Raw genomic sequence first — 25,422 nt, 5'->3', positions numbered from 1 at the left:
GTTTCCTACATCTGTGGTGAGCTGCGCTTTTCCCTTGGGCCTCTGTTCTTTGCTCCTCTAAGATGCAGTCTGCACTGTATCTGGAGCTGGTACATCTTGAGCATCCCACCACCCCATTCCCGCATCCTTCTCAAGGAGGGCTCTCTCTCTGTCTACCCTTAAGCAATCATGAAAAGCCTCAGATTTGACTTTTGGCTTTGCTGCTTGTAAGCTTTGGGATCCTGTGCAAATGTCCAAACTTTCTGAGTCTCGGTTTCTTCTTTTGTACAATGAGGATAAATAAGATTTGTTTTATAGAGTAGGGTCTTATGGACATATAAATAAACTTTACAAAACATTTTTAAATGTCCTTGGTGTGCGCTCTCCGAGCTCTAGTTTATTGCCTGAAGGATATGAGAAGACTTGTTCTTGACCTTTAAAGACAAGTTGGCAAATGCTGGCCTGCAGGTCAGTCTGGCTCTCTACATAAAGTTTTATTAGCATGGGGCCAGCTCCCTTGTTTATGTATTGTCTGTGTCCGCTGTCAACCTACGGAGGCACAGAGGAGCCATTGCAACAGATTATGTGGTTCACAAAGTCTAACATAGTTAGTATCTGAATATTTTTGGAAAAGGTTATAATCCCTATTCAAGGATCTCACAGTCTTGAAGGGAATTAATAAAAGAACCTTCTAGTATACACATCTCATAGGATAGCAGACTTTGGACTTTTAATTTTCTGGTGTGGATCTCTGGGTCTTAGATACGTATTCTGACTTTTCACATAACCTTCTGGTGTATGCCTTTCTCAACTCTCTTTCACAGCTGTTATAAAACCTTCTCCGACATTCAGTCAGCAACATAAGGACGTGCCAGTTTAACCTGTTGGATGCACCCCTCACAGGCAGGGGATTTTATGTGGCCAGTGATGTCCTTCACAGGGTCCTCCCACCGTGACTGCCTGACTGCCTCCTGCTTTCCCGGTTCCCTCTGCAGAGCCTGCCCTTCAGGGGAAGCCCCAGAGCTGGGACCCACATCTCATCAGTGGCCCCCATAGTGAGCAGTGAATCTGCATCAGCCACTTGGTGATGTTTTGTGCAAAAATATCCTTTGTTACCAAAATATCACCCTGCGACTTGGACTGCTCTTATCTGTAATGCATAAAAACATAGCACTGTCTTTTGGAACAAAAATTGAAATAAGCTTTAAAAAAAAAAATCTGCAGGCTTCCCAAGAGCCACGGTTTGGTGAACATACAGATTTGGGGGACAGATCTCTGTCCAAATCCTTTGACGTACCTGCTGCACGGCTGTGGGTCAGTTAGTTAACTTAATTTGAATACGGTGTTCTCTCCATTGGAAGGCATGTCTTCTGCAGAGAGCCACCCAGTGGACTGAGATGGCGCAGATGAGCAAGGGTCATTTGCTCCTTGCTTGAGCGAAGTGGCCTTAGGATGCTGAGTAGAGGCAACTCCTCGGACAGTGCACCAGAGTTATAATGGACCTGCTCGGAAGAGGGGTCTTCAGAGAGCGCCTGTTGGCCATGGCCGGGGGCCCATCCTCCAGTTCCCTCCCCGTTCGCTCTGCTCCCTGCTCACTGCCTTGGTTTGCTTTTGTTTCATCTTCGTCACTCATTTGTTTTCCAGTTTTCTAAATCACACCAAAGCCTTTCTTATCTCAGGCCTTTTCCATGCCGTCCCTCCTGTCTGAGGGCTACTGTCCCCCTCGCATTGCCACCTCCACTAAGAGATTGGGCATTTCATATTTGCCCTTGACCAACAAAGGGCATGTATTGGGGACATGAGGGAATAACGCCCTGAGTATGAGAGCTGTTTTCGCCAGCTTCTCCGCTGCTCTGACTGAAGACCCAACCAGAACAACTGTAGAGGAGGAAAGGTTTGTTCAGGGGCTCACGGTTTCAGAGGGCTCAGTCCATAGATGGCAGGCTCCATCCCTCAGGGCTCGGACTACACATGGCAGAAGAGTGTGGCACAGGGAAGCAGCTCACATGATGATTAGAAGCAGAGAGAGAGAGACTCCACGCCCCCAGTGAACCTCCTCCTCCAGCCACACCCCACTTGTCTCCCCGTTACCACTCAGTCAATCCCACCAGGGATCAATCCACTGATTAGGTTAAGGGTGTGGCCTGCTCATTTCTCCTCCAGTCCTTCTTGCATTGTCTCTCAAGTGAGCTTTTGGGGGACACCTCACACCCAACCATAGCAAGAGCCATAGGTCCCTCTCAGCTAATCTGAAGGCTGCATAGGCTTCATGAGGCTGCAGGTCCTGGAAGCGTGGCCTGTGCAGGGGAATAGCCTGGACAGGCCCGGAAGGGAGGGAGCGATGGGGCCCTTGGCTGGACCTGGGTGAGGGAGAGTCAAAGTACTATTTGAAGAGGTCAGCGGGGCTGAGAGTGCACCCTGGGCCCTGGGACAGTCTTGTCTCTGTCTGTGATAAATTCAAGCCACCGAAGGGTGTCCCATGGAGGGCGCCATGGCGAGGCTGGTGTTGGAAACAGGGCCCGCTGTGTTGAGAATGGCTTGGGGGCGAGGGCGGTGGTGGCTGAGGACATTGTGCTGAATGAAGACACGACTGTGAAGTTCTGCTCAGAAGAGCTTCCCAGAGTCATCAGATTCTGAGAGGCAGAAAGTGGGGTGTGGTTGCCAGGAGCCAGGGAAGAGGAGTTGGGGAGCGGTGTCAGGGGTTCCTCGTTTCCACTTTGCAACATGAATCATTCTGCAGGTGGATGGTGGTGCTGGCTGCACCGTGACGTCAAGGCGCCTAATGTTACTGACCCATCCCTTAACCAGATCTTACACTTGTGTATTTTACCACAATTAAGGGAAAAAATAAAAATCAGATGCAAGAGTGGTGACAAGGTCAGCAAAGTACCTGTGACATTGCAGTGGATCCACTGGGGTGCAGCTTCAGAGCACAGGGGGTTGTTCAGTGAGGGGTGGTCCCTCGGGCTCAGCCTGGCCCACCTGGTGGGGCCGTTGACCGAGGCAGAGAATCTCCACACATCTCTCCCGGGACCCTGTGCTCATCCTACTTCTAACTAAATCCTTGACCTGACAATCAAGGGTCCTCCTGATGGACTGTGAGTGGCAGAAGGCATGTCTGTCACCTTCACCAGGTGTCCCCAGGTGTCACTCAGCATAGTGCCTTGCGTGTGATGGCTGTCCTGCAGATACTCGGGGAAAGCCCATGGTCTGTGGTTGGTGAAAGCTACCTCTCCACTAAGTGACTTGGTGCTTAAGCTCATTTCTAGCATCGATGTTTAGGGATCGATTTGCAATGTCCCTCTCTTCCACGGCTGCGATGTGATCAGATGGAGAGAGACACAGGGACCCAGCAGAAAGAGATCAAAATATCACTTTATGTTCAAAGAATTTAGAGAGTGTATCTCAACAGGTAGACTTATTTCCTCTCCCAAATTAGACTTAGCAGCATATTGAACAAGATCAGGTCCTCTCCCTGGGGCATGTGGGACTCTCTCGAGGCAGACAGACCTGAAGGAACAGGAAAGCAGGGCTCACTGACTCTGCCCAGGTCCATGACTCAGACTTGCAGTCATTACATGTATCAGTCCTTAGAAAGGGCAGAACCGGGAGAGAAGCTGCCCTGTGTGTTGCTCCAGGAGAATGCACTCCTCAGGGACATGTGAGGAATGACTTGAAGCATTAATGTCAGGTTGGACTTTTCTTGCTGCGGTTTTTGGAGCTGTAGGCATTTTTAGGGAGAGATCTTGGGATCCCCCCCTTGATGGTTTTCTGTCCGATATGAGAACAAGCCTGAGATGCAAGTGGAGCACGTCTCCTCCTTTTAGCTCTTCTTCTGAGACCCACGGTGGACAGAATGATTTGCAGTGATCTAATACACAGCTGTTTTCTGTCTTTTTTGGAACTACCAGATAAGGTGATGTCTTGGTCTACTTTCTGTTGCTATAACAAAACACCTGAAGCTGGTTACCTTATAAAGGGAAGATGTTTGTTTTGGCTGACTTTTTGGAGGCAGAGAAGTTCAAGAGGATGGTGCCAGCATCAGTTTCGTTTGTGGTGAGGGCTCGTGCTTGTTCATCGTCAGGTGGAAAGCCTATTCTCCAGCTCGGTAAAGGCTGGCACACAGGAAGAAGATGCATGAGGGAGACACACCGACAGCAACAGAGACAGATGGAGTGAGAGAGAGGAAGCAGGACAGCCAGCTGAGAGAGCTGAGCCCACTTTCTAATAACCCTGTCTCACAGCAACCAGTCCAGTCCCATGACACCCCACCCACTCTCATGAGATTGGCATTGAGTGTTTTCCAGGGCTGGTGGCCCCCACGACCCCGTCACCTGCCACTGGGCTCCATCTCTTAAAGGTTCCATCATCCTTCAAGACTGTTAAATTGGGTACCCAGATTCCACCAGGTGATATAGTTAGTATAGCTTTTGATTGATAAAAGCTCTTCTATGCCAAGTAAGAAACTCCTCTTAAAACATTTTACAGGGAAAACACTTCCACGTGAAACATTTTAAGAGCTATGTTTTCAGGTATTTTTTTTTTTTTATAAACAGAGGAAAGAATAGCCAGCATTCTGAATCTTAAACAGTGCCTGAAAGGATTGGCCAGTCGTTGCCACATGCAGAGCGAATCCCGCCCTTTAGGCGGTGGCACAGTTCAGATGTCACCAGATACCGCTTTCTGTTCATTTCCAAAGGAGTTTCTGAGGATCAGGGAACGAGCTGTTCCCAGCTCTGCACGGCATGAGCTTTGGCCATAATATGGAAAGGAAATTCGAGCAGCCTGTCAGGCAGTGGTTGAAGGTGGGACTTCACCTGGCTGAGGGATGGCCGATGTGGGAACGTGAAACACACGTGTGGATCGATGCTGGATCAGTCACTCACTCGACTTCATGAAGCAGAGCGTTTTGCATTTCACACTTTATGGCGCTCTTCTTTCAGTTCGCCGGATTAGGTACAGTCACAGGCCATTCCCTAGAGACCTCACAAGGGCTGTCCTCTCACTTGGTGTGGTATCCACACGACAGGCTGTGAGACCCAGCTGCCCGGAGACTGCAGAAGTCAGGTGACGCTGCTCTTGCTGCAGCAGGTAAGTTTAATGCCTCCATGGCTCCTGTTGGCCTCCAGGTGAAGTCCAGGTTCATTGCTGGGCTCTGGCTCTCCTTGACCCGATTCACCTCTTTCCAGCATCTTCGTTCACAGGTCCCGGCCTCTCTCTCCATGCATATCAACGTGTTTTGTATCCACCAGAAACACCACATCCTCTGATCTCCAGCCAAAGGACCCTGCATTTTCTCACTTCCTGGTGCTCTTGACATCTTAATTTTTTTTTTTTTTTTTTTTTTATGGAATACCTAACTTTTCTACTTACAAAATATTTACATCCTAACAACTTAGTGGTTGAGATGCCGGTGATGAGAATCAATCAGGGCCGAGTTCCATATCGCCAGATGTGAAGATTGAACCCCCAAGAAATGCAAGGCAAGTGTAGAAAGCAAGTTTTATTCAGAGGCTAGAACAGAGACAGACTTCTCTGCAGAGAAGGGGCCCAGAGCTGGGTGTCTGAGGATGTGGGGGTTCCTGCCCCCTTTACACACTTTAGAGTTCCTTTGTTCCCACGCCCCCCCCTTCTCCCCTTATCTTGCCTACATAACTAGTGACCAAGAGGTGGATCAGAGGTAGGAAGGAAGCCTTCCAGGGGTGCCTCCTCTCCCTGTCTGTCTGGTCTGTGGCAGGAAAGGAGCCACCCAGGAAGTACTTCATTAGTAGCTTCTTGGGAGCAACAATTCCCTGTAGGCAGCTAACCTTGGCAACAGGGGGAGGGGGAGGCACAGGGTTCTGGAGGTATTAGCTTTTGGTTTCCTTTCCTTTTGAACCAGCCCCCATCTCCCCAATCAGACCCAATTATTTGTTATTTACACTGATTGTCTTTTTACCTTGTCTCAGTTTGAAATACACACACACACACACACACACACACACACACAGAAAAAAAATTGAAGGAAAAATATATTGTTATTTCACTTTTTTTTTTTTTTCTGTTACTGGTCACTGAACCCAGGGGTGCTTTACCACTGACCACTCAACTCCTGTTTTATTTTGTATTTTGAAACATTGTCTCGCTAAGTTGCTATGAGTCTCACTAAATTGCTGAGGCTGGCCTCGGACTTGCTGTCCCCCTGCCTCAGTCACTGGGATGGAGGCCCATGCCACCGTGCCTGGCATTGTTCTTTTGCTTATGGGCTGTCTGTACCTGCTGGACACTGAACGACTTCTTAAACCCAGATCATATTGCACAGCTGTTGCACAATGTTTTATGTGCTTAATAATTTTATGATAGCAACCTTTAGAAATCCAGCTTTTCAGAAATATGGTCTCAGAAGGAATTAGTGCAGCCTAATGTTGAAATTGTGAACGATCTTGAGTTCCAGGTTGGTTCGGTGTCTAGCAGATATTGAGAATTGCTGTGCTTCTCTGAAGTTTTTAAAATGTTCTGTGCTTCCCCAGACGGTTCTCTTGGCACCCCAGGGAAACTTGGCTCAGAGTTTGGGAACCATGACTCAGCCACTGGATGTGCTCCCTCCTCTGCTGAAATTCTGCTGTCGATCCAGCTTCTTGGTGCTCAACTCTCCAATCTCAGTGTGGACATGATACGTCCCAGACATTTTTCCCTTCATCTGTAAGACTTGAGTCACAACATGCTTCCTTCTGATTGTTAACACACTGTCTTAGATCCTGCTATTTTATCTCTTTACACTATGATTTTATCTTTATCTATCTTTTTCCCCACTGAGTGTTAAGTTCTTTGTGGGAAAAGCACAGTACAGTGACTGTCGTATTGTGAACACTTCATGAATAGATGGATGAGTACCTATTACTGGACCTTGTTGAATGAGCCTGTCAACTGCAGAAAATCTAAATAGCAGTACCAGTCATGTGGATGAGCACAGGGCTCCTTGTATTTGTGGGAGAATGCTTTTTATAAAAAGTGTGACCCTAGAGACACGCATGTGTCTAGGGTCCTGTGACCTCACGTGTCCTTGGCTGCAGGTACGAGCCCTGGCTGGTTGTAGGCCCAGGGCCCCATGGATGTAATGGCCCCACTGACAGGGTCAGTTCCATCCTTTTGCATTTATTCATGTTCTGAGACAATGACCCACATGCGTGTCTCTTTGCTTCAGAAACTGTAGGTATAACTTCCTTCAGATGTGTTTGTTCTTTCCTTTAGAGGAAAATATATTAAGTTGACGGATGGCTCAAACTCCCAGCATGATAGAAAATACGTTATGTTGCAGCAGTTTAATCTAGAGGAGATGGAGGCTTGGGGACTGTGGTGCAGAGCTCCCCAGAGGGAAGAGCACCTGGGTTTTAGACACAGCTAGTGGGAAAGGTCTCTCCAGGTCTCAGCTAGCAGATGGTGGCTGTCCTTGTACTCTGAGTGGTCCTGTGTATTTCCGGTATCTGTTCCTGAGACTAATAGACCCTCAAGAGCCTTCTGACATAATGAACGCCCGGGAAGAGGGAAGAGGGGTGACCGTGTTCTTCACCAGGCTAAAAGAACTCAGATGGCTTTTCTGAGCTCTGTGGAGATCGCTTTGCTCCAGTTTTGCTTTATCCTCATAACACGAAGACGATAAAGCCGTAATCTACCACAGACAACTGTTTTCATTACGAGTTAAATAACCGGGTGCGTGAACTTTGGCTAATAGTAACAGTGATAGTAGTTTAATCCCAGTGAAGGCCTGCTAATCTTCACTTAGAACATCCTGTTCCATTCCCGCAAGGTTTCCTGTTTTACCTGGGCCTTTCCCACAGGCTTTTGCAAAAAATGCATTTTCAGAATAACCCTGTAAAACAGGCAGGAAGGCCGAGAAGTGTAAAGTTACTCACTCAAGGTCCACACAGCTGAGGACCCTTCCGTACCTACCTCCCAACATTTCGGGTGTTGCCAGGGGACTCTGTTTTCACCTGTGCTGTATCTGTGTGCACCTGGAAGCCATCTGTAAGGCAGCCTGGCCCCAGGACTCTAGGTGGGTTGAAATATCTCACTTGGAGGGATAGAGGTCTGCTGAGGGTCTTGGCAGCCGCTTCAGATCTGTTCTCTCGTGACTACGCTTTCACAAGGGATGATCTGTTCCTGTGGATCCCTTCACGCCATTAACCACCTATACTACTCCAGTTTGGAAGGTGACTGGTGGCAACAGAACATCTGGGAACAGTTTCAGGAACATGAATAGCATGGGGACAGGAGTTGATTCTTTACGTTCTGCTCCCAACATTCCCAAGACCTCAGGGAAGTGCCTGTAGGTCTCTGGGCCTCACTTGCATTGTGTGGAGTGGGTACAGCCCTGTCCCTTCTGTCCACACCAACTGACTGGGAGATCGGTACGCTCACTAGCTCAGCTCCACATGCTCTAGAATGATCTCATAGTGTTCTGCCAGGCAAAGGGTCTTACTTTTGCACTTATAAGGGGCACTTACTTTATAACCAGGACACATGGTTTACACAAAAAGTGACTCAAACCATCCAGTAAGATCAATGCTCATAACAACTTTTGCCAGCCCTTACTTCATCCCTAGTTTGGGAAGCTAAGTACCTCCTGTGTATTCTCGTTTGTGTCAACAGTACCACAGGGGAAGTGCTCAGTCGAAGATTCTTAACTCCCCTCCCCTTGAGAACACTGTAATCCCAGCAACTCAGGAGGCTGAGGCAGGAGGATCACAAGTTCAAGGCCAGCCTCTGCAACTTAGTGAGACCCTCAGCAACTTAGCAAGACCCCATCTCAAAACAAAAAATAAAAATAGCAGGGATATAACTCAGTGTTAAAGTGGCCCTGGGTTTGATCCCTGGTACCCAAAACAACCAACCAACCACATGCAATAAACAGGGACATTTTTGTACCTCTGTGAAAGTACTGCTCATTGCCTACAGTCAGTGCGATATTCCAACTCACAGCCTGGCATTGGTGATCCCACCAGTGAAATTGTGTGCTCAGCAAAAGACATTTTAATGTACTCTCACGCCTGATGTGCTATATCTTTACCGTGTAATTAAGTAATATAATTTCATTATTACTTAGAGCAGTGAAATATGAGTACAGGAAGAAACATTTCTATAAAAAACCAAGTTGTATATTTTGGAACAACAGCCAAAAGGCAAATTGCCTTAAAACAGCTGTCAAATGAAAATGTAAGCAAGACAAGTGAAAAAAAAAATGGGGGAAAAGATAAAAATACGAAAAGGGATTCTGTTCCCTGATTAGTTCAAAAATGTCTTTTAAGTTTACTCTCCAGTTTAAAGAAACTGAAGCTGAATGTGTTTGGCGATTGCTTTGTGGCTTATGCAAGGGAAGCAATTTCAAATTTTAGACCTTTGGCACGTCTTTATAGAAAGGACCTGTGCTCACATCAGAAGATTGTCAAACGAATGCGTGTTCCCATGCTGTAAACTGGGATGGAGTGTGCCTAGCTTGCACGCACCCTAGCAGTACTGTGTAGGAGAGCTCTCTTTTGCCCCCATTAACCCCTAAGGACCAGGAGGCACCAGGAGGATCACAAACTTGATCAAGGATTAAGAGACTCAGGGTTCACAAGTTTATATGAATGTTTTATTCTATTGTCTGTTTCTGGTTCCAGAATTTCATGGGCTTAAGTTTAGACACCTTTTCGAGGCTTGCTTACTACCCTCAGCTTGAAGGGCCTCCCTCTGACGTTGGTATTTTGAAGTCTGAGTTTTCCAGCCATGTTGAGGACCCTACCCTCCTCATCCTCCCAGAAGTGAAGGCTTTGCTCCACCATGGTGCCCTTTCCCCGGCCAGGAGAAGAGACCTGCTGCTCACAAGCCAAGATAAATGTCAAAGCAGAGACAGGTCATCAGATACTTGGAATTTAATGCCTTGGTGTGTCTTTCTCACTTGTTCTTTGGGACCGAAGCATCTTCGTTGACAGGTGCAGAGATTAAAAGAGTGAGGAATATGTGAGGCGTGAGCAGCTATCTTTCTGGAGCAACTTAAGGCTGTTCCGTCAGGCAGGAAAACAAGCCCGGTGTGTGTGCAGGCAGGTGTGTGCGCGTGTATGCACGCCCTGCCTGCACCAGGCTGGGTAATCATAACCCTTATGGACGCTTATTGTGGTAGGACACATCCTTCTCAGATCTGGAGAGCGAGGTCTCTTATGTGAGCTCTGGATTTTGACAAATGGCCTATTTTGGGACATGGGGGTTATTTCAGCTGAATATCTGGCTTGATTAGCATGAAGAAGCACATGCAAATCAGGCTGGAGCCCCACCCCTCCCAAACCTCCCCATTTCTGTACAATCAGGAAGCGCATTCTCCCTCCCATTGTGGCTTTGGAGGGAAGTGTGCTTTACATATGCAAATGCCAGCCCCAAGTTTCACTTAATAATTATCAGCTGGAGATTCTATTGATGAGCAGCTGAAGCTACTCAGGGGGAGAGAAACCGAGTTAACCATTTGCAGGCCCCTGTGGAGACCCTGGTGATTGCAGAGGAAGATTTCTCATCCCGCCCCCCCCCCCCCCCCCCCATTCTGCACTTCTCCTGTCTGGCCAGAGCCTGGTAGCTGAGTCTCTAGGACCCTTTTATTGTCTCCTGTGCCTCTTCCTCCTGCCCCTCCTTTCTGTTCTATAGACTATGGAAGGCGAAAGCAATCCATCTCCCTGTGCAGGAGCAAGACTGCACACAGCTCTAGAAATGGTGGCCTCCTTTGCTCAGCTTCCTGCAGCAAAACCACTCGGGCCAGATGGAGTCCTTTTAAAAGGACCCAGTGGGACTCCCAGGCAGGGTGCCCAGGATGGCCCAATCAAGGCGGCAGGCCCTGGCATCCTTAAGTCTTCTCCTTTTCATCCTCTGCATCCCTGCTCCCCTCCGGGGCACGAGATAGAGGACCAGGGCCTATTTGTCAGCTCGCTCCCTCTGACCACCTGGTAGTTCAGTGGCCCTTGGTGTTCATCATTTTACCGGAAGCTCCTTACTGTCCTGATTCTGCTCGATCCTCTTCAGCTTCCTGTCTGTCTTGTAAGTGTAGTGAGGGGTGAGACCACTTGGTTCCATGGGAATGCAACCTTCTTTTCCTGGAAGGAGGTATGGAGAGGCATAAGACAACACCTCATAAGCTACTCTAAGGTAGTTGGGTCTTACTTTGGGTTTGATGGACAGTCCTAGGAGGGGAGTCCTGAGCAGGATAGTGATGTGATGAGGTAACCGCCGTTAGTCGTCATCTGACTGTGTGTGGCAAGGCGAACTGAAGCCGAGGGACAGTGAGGTCACTGTTGAGTGGTTCTGGGTAAGAAGCAGTCAGACTGGAAGTGGGGTAGTAGTGGTGGGAAGTGTTTGTATTCAGGGTGTACTTTGAAGGTTGCAGTTGGGACATGAGGAAAGGCCTTCAAGAGTGAGCCTGTGTCTTTGACCTGTACCCAGTGATACCATTTGCTGAACATGGGCCTGGCCTTCCCTGGTGCAGCCTCTGCGCCAACAGGTGTCCAGTTAATATATGTTGAGCAAATAGTCACTATGTGAGGCAAACTGCAGAAACAGCCATTGCACATGTAGTAAGAGCCAGCATCTTAACAGGGACTGTGGAAATCCCAGGGACAGCGAGAGGCATGCAGGAGCCTGCTCACCCTGGGCAGGTTGGGGAAGAGTTTCCAGGAGGAAATCTTGAGCTGCTGTTGGAAGGCCACACCAGCAAAGTGGCCAAACTGCAAAGGAAATAGCACAGATATGCAATGCTTATTCCAGTGGGCAGGAAGTTAGCAAGGGGCTGGTATGTGCAAGGGCTCCAGAAGTCCTTGATGGTGGAAGTGCTTGGTTCCCCAAGGTCTCCTCAGAATCTGAAGATGGATTTGTAAAGTGCCAGTATTTCCACAGCAATTCCACAAAGTCCAGAAAGTCTTGAGCCAGGAGCTCCTTTTGACAAATCGACTTCGTCATTCACATCCCAGCCCTGTCTCTGTGCTCAGGTGGGTCTCTGCCCTGCAAGACCTCTTCTCCTTGGGACCAGGAATTGAGAGCCTGTGCTGGAGGCTCCACCACCAGAGGCTTCTCTTTGGTACCCTGTGTCTGGCAGAGCTGCTTCCACCTAAGCCCAAGACTCCTCTCTTGCAGAGGAAAATCCCAGCTTCTCCTCACAGCTGAGCTGAGTCAAGGCCCCTTAGTTTATTCTTGCTTTGACACGACTTTTGAAAGCACCTTATAAAAAAAAAAAAATCCCGCAAGTAGAACTTGGAAGAAAATAACAATCTGTTGGAAGTAGAGATGGAAGGTTTTGAACTTAATAGGTATTAGCACAGCATTTTACCCAAACATCTATCTTGCTCTGGGTAATGTGTTATCTTTGCCAAGTGCCCATCCTGATAAAGCATTATTTTTGTCGAACTGAACTCCTGATAAAATCTTCTATCCCCTTTTCCCTGAAGTCTATTTCAATAAAACCACACTCTTCATTTCTGATTTCCTCCTAAGGGGTAGTTTGGATCTGTGGGAAAGAAAAAAAAAAAAAAAAGTGTTATATATATTTTTTAATTTAATTCCCCTTCTCTTTTATTTCTAATGTAGATACTTGTGGGAATTGGAATATAGCTTTAATATAAGTTAGATTGATAAAGGGCTGAAGATGGTGAAGAGGGAAAGAAGACTTTAAAAAGGAGGACAGTCATTTACAGAGACATGGGCATGTCCCTGCAGGATTTGGCTTGTTTTCCCTTGTTGTTAATTTACAATTGAGCTGGACGTGACAACACTGATTTAGGTGACAAGGCAGTGTGGAGCAGGGGACGCTGTGGAAAGAATCCCACACATTCACAGAAATGCTTGCGTCCTATTCTTGTTGAAACAGGTATGAATAAATACACGTGTTGCTGCTATCCAGGCCTCTCCATTGCTAATGGTAAGAAATGCAAACCAAGAGCCCAAGTTGTCTTTGATAACTGGTTCTTTCTCTCAGCCTCCTTGCCAGCCCCTCCCTTTCAGTATTCAAGGGCTAACCCCACAGTGAACACTGCAGGTCAGGCTTGGACCTTCCTGGTGAAGGGTGACCTGCAGACACAACATCCATAGAAGGCCAAGGAAGAAATGAGAGTTCGTATGACCTCGTCAAACAGCCAGGTGACTGCAGAGGAGAAAAGATGTGGCAGAGAGCCCCAGGAATACAGAGCATGTCAAACATCAAGTCAACCCCAGCAGAAGCCAGAACTCCAAGAAGGACCACAGAGCGGTTGGGGGGACCTTTGATTAATGTAAAATGAAATTGAAAACCTTGGCAGGGTGCGGTGGCACATACCTGTAATCCCAGCAACTCTGGAGACGGAGGCAGGGTGATCACAAGTTTAAGACCAACCTTACAAACTTAGGGAGTCCTTGTCTTAAAATTAAAACAAATAAAACGATCTGGGGATGCATCTCAGTGGTAAAGTACCCCTGGGTTCAATCCCTAGTGCTGCAATAATAAACAAAAAAATAAATAAAACCTTCCTGAAAATCAGCCCATGTGGCTATCTTGATTTGTGCAAGGTTTTAGCTACCCCCCAAAATCAAAATAACAGCAAGACAAAACCTTCATTATTTTAGTCAGCTATTTCACTGCTGTGACTAAAAGATCTGACCAGAACAATTGTAGAGAAGAAAATGTTTACTTGAGGGCTCACGGTTTCAGAGGTCTTACTCCATAGAAGGCCAGCTCCATTCCTCAGGGTTTGAGGTGAGGCTGAACATCATGGAGGAAGAGTGTGGCAGAGGGAAGCAGCTCACATGATGATCGGGAAGCAGAGACTCCACTCTCCAGATACAAAATATATGCCCAAAGCCATGCCCCCAATGAACCACTTCCTCTAGCCACACCCAACCTGCCTCCTGTGACCACTCAGTTAATACCATCAGGGATTCATTCACTTATTAGGTTAAGACTCTCAAAACCCAATCATTTCTCCTCCAAACTTTCTTGCATTGTCTCACACGTAGGCTTTTGGGGGGCAACTCATATCTTAACCATTTCACTCATTATACATTTTTATTGTATGATATGAGTGTAGCACATCTCATTTGCCACTCTTAGAACATAGTACTGTGATTTTAAGATGACTATGAATATGTCGTAGAAAATAACACATTTTCTACTAATTAACAGAAAAATGCTTATGAAATCTTTCATATTGAATGCTGCTCAAAAGAAAATTCAGCAGAAAGTCTAAACTATGTCTACGTCTATTTCTGTAGTCCCAAGCCACGTTGGTGACTCAGGTGAGGTGACCTGTTCATACTCGGCAAAGGTCAAACTCATAGTTCTGGTTTAGTAAGGGGACTCTGTCCAGTTTTTGCATCTTTATGAAACAGAGCTCAAAAACCTCTTCCTGGAGAAGGCTGTTTCCTCGCCTCAGGCCTTGGTGACCACTGCTAATGCTGGTGGAGTCTGTGAGGCTGAGTCAAAAGGGATGGACGTAAATGGGCTCAGTGGAGGCAGAGGGTGACCAGAGATGACCCGGATGTGAATTTATGATCTCCTCACTGGCTGGTTTTCGGATTCGGGCTGAATGACTACTTACTGTTTCCAGTCTCTCCTCTTCTTGTGGCCTTCCAGTAGCTGTTTCCTAAACCACCTGCTGCTTGGGGGAAGCCATGACTCAGCTGTCAAGTGTTTCCGTCACAAGGGAAACAGAGCGCTACGTTCCTCAGCCTTGGCCTTGTTTGGCAGTGATCTGAATACCAACAAAACTAACAGAAAGTCCGTTCTCAACACTCCTTTGACATCAATGAGGAAGATAATTTAGATTTAAAACCAGATTTAGAAACAGAAAGACTTCTGCTTGCTCACTGTGAGAAGTTTAAAGAACAACTGTCTCCAACTTCCAGAACTTAGCATATTGGATAGAAAATATTTAAAATCATTGAACCAGAAAGTTTCAGGGGTAAAACTGACATCATTGCTCATTAGGACACACTTTAAGCATTTATAGCTGAAACCCAGCTATGAACACAGCAAATTTGTGCTAAAAATGTCTTCATTTTCTCCACTTAATGAAGCTCTTTATAAGAGAAAAGGTTCTCGAAAATAATTTCACGGAGAAAAATGTCCTAGCGATCACGGTGAAATGAATCCAGGCTGTGGTCTCTGGCACTGTGGTTGCACTTTCTGGAACCTTGTGAAGAACCCTTTTCTTACTGTCATCCTGTCCTTGCCAGAAGGTCTCCAAGGCCCTTGCTGGAACTGCAGTTCACTTTGGTTGCCAAAGATGACTTCCAGAAAATGGCTTCAGGGAATCTTTGGGTGAAACATTCCCTGTTCACCCCACAACAGCCTCTGTCTTCATCCTTGACATATTCCTTCCCATAGCAAATCTGAGGCCACGTGCCTGGAACTCAGCAAATAGCTCCTCTGAACCTGTATCTTGCTCTGACTTATAAACTGCTGAGAATGTCAAAACTGATGACATGCTGGCATACTCCTGTGGACAGCCAGTGATCACAATTACCAAAAAAAAAAAAAAAAAAAAACTTTTACAAAACTTTTACGATCCAAGTGAGTTTTCTGAACTTCTTTAAAATGACTTGGGCTGCAATTCTTAATTGATTTTGAAGTTTCAAATGGCATGGACAGAGGATGTGAAATTTTGATGTTAATCAAAGGAGGGTATTGTGTTTACAAAATTGCAAAGTATTTCATGAATGCGGCTTCATGGGAGATGAGAAATTGGAAAATACAGTGGAATGCAGTGACCAATGGCTGGTCAAGGGAGGGGGGCCTGGAACCAGGGCCACTGGACAGTCAGGCAGCTGGAGGGTAGGGCCCTGCTTTTTGAAAGAGACTTTCATCCAGGAAGGAGGAAGATGCTGGGGTGGCACAGAAAGTGCCTAAACCTGGAGGAGCTAGGATACTAGGAAATCCAGGAGGTTCTGGGTCACACGCTGGCAACTTCTCTGAGAAGGTAGTAGGAGGCTTGGGCAAGTGAACTGGGACCCAGGGGGAGAGCCACACAGCACTTTGGTGTGTCTGCTCAGATCTCCTTTGCATCTAAGCGAGAAAGTCTCTGGAATTTCAGGCTCGGTCACAGGAGAATCTCATGGCAGTAGCTGCTTTTGAAAATGCTTATAATTAGACCCCCACCTCCTGAGAGTCTGGGCTCACTGCTCTGGGGTGGGACCTGTGCACATCAGTATTTTTTAACTTTCCTAAGCGATTGCAGCCGTAGCCAGGATCGAGAACCACTGGCTAAGGAATTGAGCCATGCCCATTTGTTAGGTATTTCTGTGGTTGCTTTCAGGTACAGGGACTGGGTCAGGTCCTTGCCAACAAAGCAGGAATGACCACCGGCAAGAATTCAGTTGCACTTTATTGGAGAGGGGTTGATCAGGAGACTTCCTTGTTTGATATATAAAGAGCCATCAACGTAGAGCCTGTGAGCCTGGGTTCAAGCCCTTCAGGCTGCTGTTTGCTGCCGGGATGTCCCGGACCAAGTTAAATGGTATTTTCATTTCTCTCTGTCTCTCTCTCTCTCTCTTTCATTAGACCAATAGGAGTAGTTAGAACAGCCACCTTATTACAGTGCTGCATGAATTAAAATGAGATGATAGTGCACAGCATGCAGACTGGGCATGCACTCAGTGGGAACAGACCAGGTGTCTGTTGACTGGCAGTAGCTGGATTCGCATCTGTACATTGTCAAGCTGCAGATGTGGTGAACCAGGATTGCAGAACATTATCTCACCCGTGAGGAAGGCTGATGGAAACAGGGAAGATTGGAGAGCGGGTGGCTAACTAGGGAGATCAGGGGAATGTTCTAGGACAAGGTCCACCAGCTGGGACCACACACTCTGTCCAGCTTTGGCCCACCACTTGTTTTTGCAAATAAAGTTTTATTGCAACGCAGCCATGCCCATTGTTAGGTATTTCTGTGCTTGCTTTTAGGCTACCATGGCTGGGTTCAGCCCTTGCAAGAGGGATGATGTACCTGTAGTATGACAACTAAAACACACTTATTCACTGGGTATTTACGGAAGAAGTGGGACAACCCCTGTGTTAAGCTTGGCTTGGGAATGAGATGTTTGAAATAAAATGAGAAGAGCGAGTGCTTTGAGCATCAGAAAGGGAGAATGGGCAGGCCTCGCTGACAGATTGTACGTTGGGAGATTTTGCCATATAAAGGTTAGGGATGGAGGGTCTTTATCACCCACAGAACGATGCAGGAGGACAGCTCTCCTGAAGTTTGCCCATGATTATGGAATTCTGGTTCCTCTACTAGAGAGGAATGGTTGGCTCAGCACAAAAGGCTCAAGCCCCCTGCATGTTAGGGCTATCCATGTCTGGCCCCTGATTCCTTCAATGAACTCCACAATAATATCCATTTGCAAATGGTGGATCCCAAACATAATGCTAAACATTAACTAGCCCTCTGGAAAGATTCAGAGATAGTTAACACACACAAATTGATTAAGATCATTACTTGGGACATTTTAGATGTCAACTCCCTAATCTCTATCATGGTAGTACTCGGATGTTGATTTTCAATTTACCTTCTTTGTTCCAAATCTTCACAGTTTAGATTCTTAATTCAGAACATTCATCCTGAGTGGCTTCAGAGATTGAAATTCTGCAATAAATTCATATTTGTTAAGTATAGGAATGGCACCAGGCCCTGGGACAAAGCGACTGGGTATCAGGCATGGCCAGCCAAGGTGTGCGTTACAGACCATTGTGTCTCTGAATCAGGTTCTCCAGAGAAGCAGGACCAATAGGTGTGTGTGCCTGTTTGTGCTTGTGTGCTTGTGTGTGTGTGCATGTTTACACAGATGCTGGTTAAAAGCATTTTTTTCTGTGACTAGAGGCTGACTAGTCCCTACTAAGTCAGCTGGGTTAGTCAACAAAACAGAGGCCCAGGAGAGCCACCGTGTATTCTGAGCCTGAAGGCCTCAGAAGGAGGACAGGAATGGTGTAGTTCCAGTCCGCACGCCAGGAAGCTGGAGACCCAGGAAGAAGAGACGTTTCAGTTAAGCCGGAGAATTTTCCTCCCTGGGGGTGATCAGCCTTTTTCTTGTCAGGCCTTCAGCTGACTGGGCGAGGCCCACCCACATTAGAGAAGGGTTTCTCAGCCTACTCAGATAAATTTTTATTTCATCCAAAAATACCTTCACTGAAGCACCCAAAGATCTGGTCTCCCCACAGCCCTGTCAAGTTAACTATCACAGTCCCCAAACTGTTACTGGCTGCAGCAAGATACATATGGAGCTTGACACTAGGCATTTAGAAACTTCTAGAGCACCTGGATTTTTTGATACCATCAAGCATGTGATCAGTAGATTGAGCTGGATGGACGACTTTATGCCAGTTTGTGGAGTTCAAGAGGAGATTCCTCTGTGGGGCAAGCTCTATACCAGCCACATGTGTTTGGGCCAACTTTTGTCCAGGATGGATTGGGAGAGGAAACAGGTTTTTCACCACTGATAGTTTGAGAAAAAGGCTGATGAGTGCACCGTCGCGTCCAGTGTGATGACTTTTCCAATGTGGTTTGTGCAGAGAGCATAAGGAGTGTCCCTGGGAGAGACTCGAGCCCACTGACCTGACAGAGGAGTGCAGACCACATCTCGGGGGCTACCTCCTTTCACTGCCTTAACTCTTCCCACTTCCTCACCCCGAGAGCCAGGAGAAGCCTCAAGGAAAGGACTCAGGAGCTAGAGGAGTGAGCGGCCCAGGAGCAAAAGCCAGAGTCTGAATAAATAAAGCCAGAAGGAGCCGTGAACGAGCCAGGCAGCAGGCTCACCCATGAGACCCTGGGATGGAACAGCTGGGTTGGAGGCAGGTCCACAGAAAGAGCTGAGAGGGGCCCGGGCCCCTGTGCTTCCTTCCTGAGGGGGAGGCGGGGCCAGGGCAGGAGGACGTACCCTGCAAGGAAGCAAACTAGGGTTACGGTCGTGCCGTTTATGGGGCACTTCGTCTGTGCCAGGTCCTGGGCACAGGGGAAGAGCTGCCTGCATCAACATCAGCTCCCCTGGTTGAGTCCCATCAACTGCCACTGTGCATACCTTCCTGGGTGACAAATCCGTGGAGTTCTGAAAGTGGGAAACCACCTGCAAGTATTTGGGAACTGAGTTTGGTTAAAGCCACTTGGGGTCTAACGCAGGATGGAAAGGAAGTGGACCCCAGAGGTTAACAGCAGTTCCCAGGAGCACACAGAGAATTGCCATTCATTTAACGTCAAAGCGTAAGATGTGGCACTTGTGGGAGGGGGTTGGGGATGTGAGCAGGCCCTTCTGTGGAGCCTGCTCCCCTCCATGGTGCTTGTGGGTGAACACTGACCTGGCCACAGCTCTCAGCAGGAGGCAGGCCTGCCACGTATCCAAGAGTCCATCCAAGGAAGCCAAGGCTGGTGACCAGCGCACCCTGAGTTCAGAGAACACACAGCTTTTAACCTTAACTTATATCTCCAGCTCATCTTGCCCACAGCTTCAATACCCCTGCCCTCACTGGGAGGAGCTTGGAGGTGCTTGTTTATCCCAAGGAGTTGTACTTGAGAGGCACAGGGCTTCTTTGTATTTTGGCCTCTCTTTTTAAGCCTCCCATAACTCTTGTGAGGTTAGCATTTATGTTCCGATTCCACAGAAGGGAAAACAGCAACTCAGAACATTGATGTAGTCCTTCCAAAGAACAAACCCTCTAGATTATCTTGGTCGGTAATTCTCTGGAGTCTCCAGGATACTGAGTTTGCAGACTTCCTGGGTTCCTGCCTCAATGCTCTACGATTCCTTCATAAGAACGAAACTCCTCTCAGGCCCCAGAGCTTCTGTATCCTTAATTCAATAATGCAGAAGACTGACCCATTGCAAAGTGACGGAGAGTTTGCTTCCTATGGCGCTGCCGCATGATCAGCACACAGTTTGACTTTAGTCTCCGTTTCCTCACCTGTAATGGGGCTCACTCCTACCTGTGTGGTGCTGACTTCTGACAGCATGAACCACCCAGCATGCTGCAGATCTATAGCAGGCACTACACAGAGCCTCACTCGCTGCCTTCCCAAGGAAAAAGATGCTCATCTTTCCGCACCCTGCCGGACAGATCCATGTTGGGAAAATACAATTACTATTAACAGCCTATTCTTTTTCATTCTCTTGGTTGAACTAATTTGGCTTTACCCAACAGGGAGACAGGTTTTTCAAAAGCTTGGGTAGGAGCTTATAATCGGCCAGCTCTGTAACAATGCAACCTAATCAACCTGTGATTTCACATCCCCCGTGGATTCTGCCTCCACCTTTGATTCCTGGTTCCAGGCAGTGGAATTCAGTGAGTCGTATTCATGGCATTGACAGGAGAGAACCCGGAGCTTGGGCGTTTAACCCTGAGGTGATTAAGAGGGGAAAAAAAGGAGCCCTGTTTGTCAAGGCCCAGAGAAACATCAGAAAGTCCTGGGCAGAGGCCTGCTCTGCACAGGCTGCTCGGGTGAGACCTGCGGGGTGTCATTCATCACAGTCTTTGATCCTCAAGTTTTGTCAGTCAAAGAGACTCTCTGGGCCAGTTTGGAAGCTCAAGGGGTTCTGGACGGGAAAAAGTATGGAAAACAAATGCTTTTTTAGCAGGCAACTGAAAGAGGGTCATTTTGGAGAGATGTGATTTTTTGCTGGACAGCATCCAGTGTACTGGGTCCTGGGATTCTGAAGAGTGGGGATAGAAAGAGGTAATGGCTCTGGGTATGTCTTCTGGCACTGCCACTCCTCAACACCAAGCATACTTTAAGCACCCAGTATATACAGGGTGATATGCCAAGTATCTTGGGGAATTTGGGTTTTTACATTGTTAAAAAAAAACAAAAAAAAAAAACAAAAAAAAACCTCTGGCTCTCTGAATAGCCTTTTACAAAAAGTCACTGAAGTGGACAGTGCACAGGCTCAGCCTAAAAGGGACCCGGGTGTGAGTTCTGAAACCACTCTCTGGTTGTGGGACTCAGAGGGACCTACTTCTGTCGTCTGTCCCCGCTTCTGTTGCAGGGTGGATGATTGTCATATGCGGTGTTGCTGCGCTACTGGTAATTTTTTTTTTCTTTTTCCTGAGAAAACCAGGATATCAGTCATGCCCCTACTTTCTTCTTCCTGTTGCCCTTAATTATTTCACTCTTGGCATTGATGCATGCGTCTTCCCTTCCAGCATGACAGATACATGTTTTCATAGTGCTGTATACAAATTGCTTACACTGTGTACAAATTGCTGTTGGAATATGCTGAAGGATATTGTGCCTGCAGTTGAAGGAAGGCTTTGCCCTGGGAGGTGATACTTTTCAAACCAGGTTTTGAAGGATGAATAGGAGTTCACATAAGAATCGCTCAATAAACTTAGCCCTATTATTACTTTCTTTTTCTTCCTTATCTTCCTTCTTGTTCTCTTCCACTTCCCCATGCTGTTGCCCTCCAGTCTCCTCCTCCCCATATCCATATTCATCATGCTTTATTGTTAAGATTGTCTACCTGGGAACATGTACATAGAAGAGGATGGTGCATTTAATTAGAAATGATTGCATTATGATTGTCTTCTCTAAACAGCATATTAAGTTTTTATTAACGTGACAAGTCATTCTGCTCTCAACTCTGTATGTATGTATACATAACACTTGTTCCTCGTGCTTTCCCTTAGAAATGGGATGGGGAAGGAGCCCATCTGGCAGTGGGTATCCAGGGACCTGGAAGGGCGGTTACTTCTGGTTAAAGCTTTCCCTGTTCTCTCCACAGATGGGAAGCCCGTGTCCCTGTCACCGCTGGAGTCCCAGGCTCACAGTCCCCGCTATGCAGCCTCCAGCCAGCGTGAGCGCGAGAGCCTGGAGGTGCGCATGCGCGAGGTGGAGGCCGAGAACCGCGCTCTGCGCAGGCAGCTCAGCCTGGCCCAGGGCCGCGGCCCCGCGCACCGTCGAGGCAACCATTCCCGGACCTACTCCATGGAGGAGGGCACCGGGGACAGCGAGAACCTGCGGGCAGGCATCGTGGCAGGCAACAGCTCCGAATGTGGACAGCAGCCGGTGGTGGAGAAGTGCGAGGTAAAGAGCAGGGGGAGGAGGCGGGGAGGCTGGAGGCCCCTGCAGCCCGTTGACCCCATTTCTTGCAGATGCCAGGTGGAAGCACAGCCAAGTCCTGGAAGGACTTGGCATTCTTGACTCAGACCTGGGTGCGAATGTGACTCGAACCCTGGCTTTGTTGATTGGCCTGGCAAGTCATTTAAGCTCACTGAGACTGTTTCCCATTAGGAAAATGGGGGTACAAAGACCTAGCCCACAGAGACTTAAGGGGAGCTAACTGATGTGAGCCGCCGCCTGGATCATCTGGACATGCTCAGGACTTCTGTACCTAGTTTGCACGTTGGGGCAGCTGTCACTCACACTGTAGTGTGCATGGTGTGCCTGGATTGTGGGCCTACCGTGCTCGTGGGCCTCGTTCTTCCTTCAGTGCACCGGGCCTCTGCTGCTCAGAATCAGACTCGTTGCTCAGCTACAGCAGCCATCTGAGCTTTTCTAGCTTCATATCTTTTCCTCCATTTTAGAGTGTGCCTTCTTTCCTAGGAACTCCTTGGAAACTTGGAACACTTTCCCATAATTGTGGTCTGCCCCTGCCACCCTGGCTTTCTTGCATCTGTGCTTATTTCTACAATGAAGATACACATACACACACAGTCACTCACTCACTTCCTGCTTCTTCTGCTTCTTGGGAAAGAGAAGAATTAAAGCCTGCCTGTTCATCTCACAGCCTTTTGAGATGCAGACTAGGCGGAGAAGACTGGGTTCAGAGCTGAACTTTGGTGGTTTCTGCTTGTGAGCACTTGAGCAAGTTACCCAGCCTCTCTGAACCTGAGACATCTTGGCAGTACACTTCCAAGAAAAATACTTGCTTCGTGGAGTCTGTGAGAATTAAATGGGAATAGCCATTTAAAAGCCACAAACAGTTCCTGCTACATAGTACATTTTCAGATATGGGTAATTTGTATTATTTTCAGTTAAATCCAGGTGTCACCTGCCGTTACTTTATTCTGTTTCCTGGACTAAAGAATGTTAGGCTTCAAACTCCCCGAGGAGAGAGCACATTGTGAGCCACAGCCTCTGCCTGTCAGAACAGGATCATTAGCAATATTGGTGGTCCTCCAGTTTGTTGCAGGAATGCTGTTTTTTTTTTTCAATGAAGACTGAGTTTTAAGGAAATTCAGCTGTGAGGGAAGAAACTCTGAGGAGAGCAGCAGCCTGGTTTGTGAATTGGTAGAGGTGGAGAAAGGCAGGTGGAAGATGGGTAAGGAGGACTGTCATGTGACTGGGACAGATGTGGCCTCAGGACTTCCTGTTGCTCATGCAGCCAAGTCCAGAGAGCCTGGGAGGGGAAGCGGTCATCATCAGCCACTCATCCATTCAGCACCTCTATGACACCCGCTTGTGGGTTTCACACCATCTCTTGTGCTGCAAGTAGCAGTGAATCAAAAAGACAAAACTCTCTTTCTCTGGTTCTTATGTTCTACACTGGGAGGTGGCAGGAAGCAGATGATAAACAAATAAAGAAGTATAAACGGCCAGAGGCGATGCATGCTGCACATGCTTCAGCCCTGACAGCAGGGCAGGCCCTCTCTTTCCATCTTGGAAAAGCACTGCCAGTCTTTTCTTTACTTAATATCTGTCTTTTATACCCCTGCAGTTGGGGACAGCGCAATGGTAACCACACCCTTGACCTGGGGTTGTCTAACTTTCAGAGAACCCACCTTCTTTGGAAACCGCTCACCTTGTGTGGATGAAGACTCGGTTGATTTCTTGCAGGATCTCTGCTCTCAGGTCCAGGCCAGGGTGTTAGTTTGAGTGGGTTGATGGGAAACCTGCTGACAAGGTTGGGTGGCCCAGAGCGAGAACGTTTTCCCCCATCCATTTACATTTTTATGATTCCATCCTGCCAGAGAACTAAGAATCAAGAAGATGAGAAAACAGCAAAGGAAAAGTCTTGGTCTGGGCGGGGCACAGGGTAACAGAAGGAGAAAGGATTCTAGGTTGCTGGGAGCTTTCTCTTCCTGCTGTGCCTGTCTCCTAGGGCTTTCCTCCCCAGCTTAATTTCATAAGAGCCACACATTCTGCTTTGGAAGTGGGTGTCTGTCCTGAATCCCCTGCAAAATAAAGTAGACAAGATGGCATTGGCTTTGAAGGTAGGGTCATGAGTCTAAATCCTGCTCCTTCCTCGCTTAATAGCTTTATTACTTTGAGCCTTGGTTTTCTCTTTCCTGTGCCTCAATTTCCTCATTTGCAAATTGTAGGTTAGCATCAATTTTCTACCTCACACTATTTCAGTGGTGAGTGTGGATATTAGAATTTGAGAGGAACTTTAAGATACTAAGTTGTGTTAGCATTACATTCTGCAAAAGCCAAACAAACAAAAACCAACTAACAAAGGCTTAAACAAGATTTGCGCCTTATTTCTCTTAGTGATTAAGATCTCTGGGGTTAAGATGATTTGATGTGGGGACGTTGATATCCAGAATGCTGGATTATTCCATATGTGACCCCCATACCTACTGGATATTACCATGGTTTATCTCTGGATTAGTAATAAATATCAGAGCTTCAGTATGTTGTCCACATTCCAGCTGGCAGGAGGCAGGTGTTATGGTGGGACATCGTGCCTTCCTTTAAGAATGTGCCTTACAAATTGCACACCTACGTTTCTTTCAGACCCCGTAGGCAAAGCCAACTTGTAAGGCTGCCCTTAACTGCCACCTAGACACAAGCCTAGAAAAGAGATTTTATTCAGGGAAGCCATGCTTTCTGCTAACATTTTAGAGTTCTGCTACTGTGGTCACAAGGAACATTCTCAGTCACTTACGTGGGTGACTCTTGAACTTGGTTGTATGTTGAAATTGCTACCTAGTAGAAATATTGATACTTGGGACCCAGGGCACTCCTTCCGATGGATAGGCTGTGGGAGAAGGGCCCAGGAATGTTAGTATTAAAAAAATAAGTCTATCTAGGCAATTCTGAGATAGCAAAGAATATTTGGAAACCACTGCTTCCTGGCACAAGGAAAATGAAAGATGTGGCTCTCTGTTTCTGTGCTCTTTGAAGATAGAGTAGCAATGTAGGAATTTAGACTCTGAACCCCTTAGCTCTTACCATCACTTACTTCCTGGTCTTTGGATTTGCACCTGAGAGTTAGCTTCTGTCTGTCTGTTTTTCTTTCCTTTCTCTGTGCTTCTTGATCAAGTTTCTGCTTATACCCAGAGCCGTCATTTTTCGGTAGGATTCTTGGATACGGAGCCTGGCCCTGGTGAGAGCTTCGGTGCACGCGTTTGAAGACTGTCTGACTGCAGAGCAGCCTTCACAGAACAGTGTGCACTTGCACAGAGGCGCTGGCTTCATACCCATTAGCAGCACGCTCCTGTCCCCAGCACTTGACGGAACATTTTCACGAAAAAGCCAAAGAGGCAAACAAGAAACGTCAGTC

The 25,422-nt window shown here is 47.3% G+C and overlaps 1 protein-coding gene across 7 annotated transcripts in view; it reads left to right on the top strand.

The window, feature by feature from the left end:
• The window catches only part of LARGE1 (LARGE xylosyl- and glucuronyltransferase 1), a 493,033-nt gene that overhangs the window by 207,665 nt on the left and 259,946 nt on the right, over positions 1 to 25,422 (top strand). For all 7 annotated transcript variants that reach the window (XM_079141602.1, XM_079141604.1, XM_079141608.1 and 4 more), the window contains one exon: positions 21,700 to 22,001. In XM_079141602.1, coding sequence (XP_078997728.1) covers positions 21,700 to 22,001 — 302 coding nt within the window. The remainder of the gene's footprint in view (positions 1 to 21,699; positions 22,002 to 25,422) is intronic.

This window comes from Sciurus vulgaris (genome assembly GCF_902686455.1).
Source record: "Sciurus vulgaris genome assembly, chromosome: 5".
Taxonomy (NCBI): Eukaryota; Metazoa; Chordata; class Mammalia; order Rodentia; family Sciuridae; genus Sciurus; species Sciurus vulgaris.
Note: the sequence above shows the minus strand (reverse complement) of the source record. Positions and strands in the feature narration are given on the sequence as shown.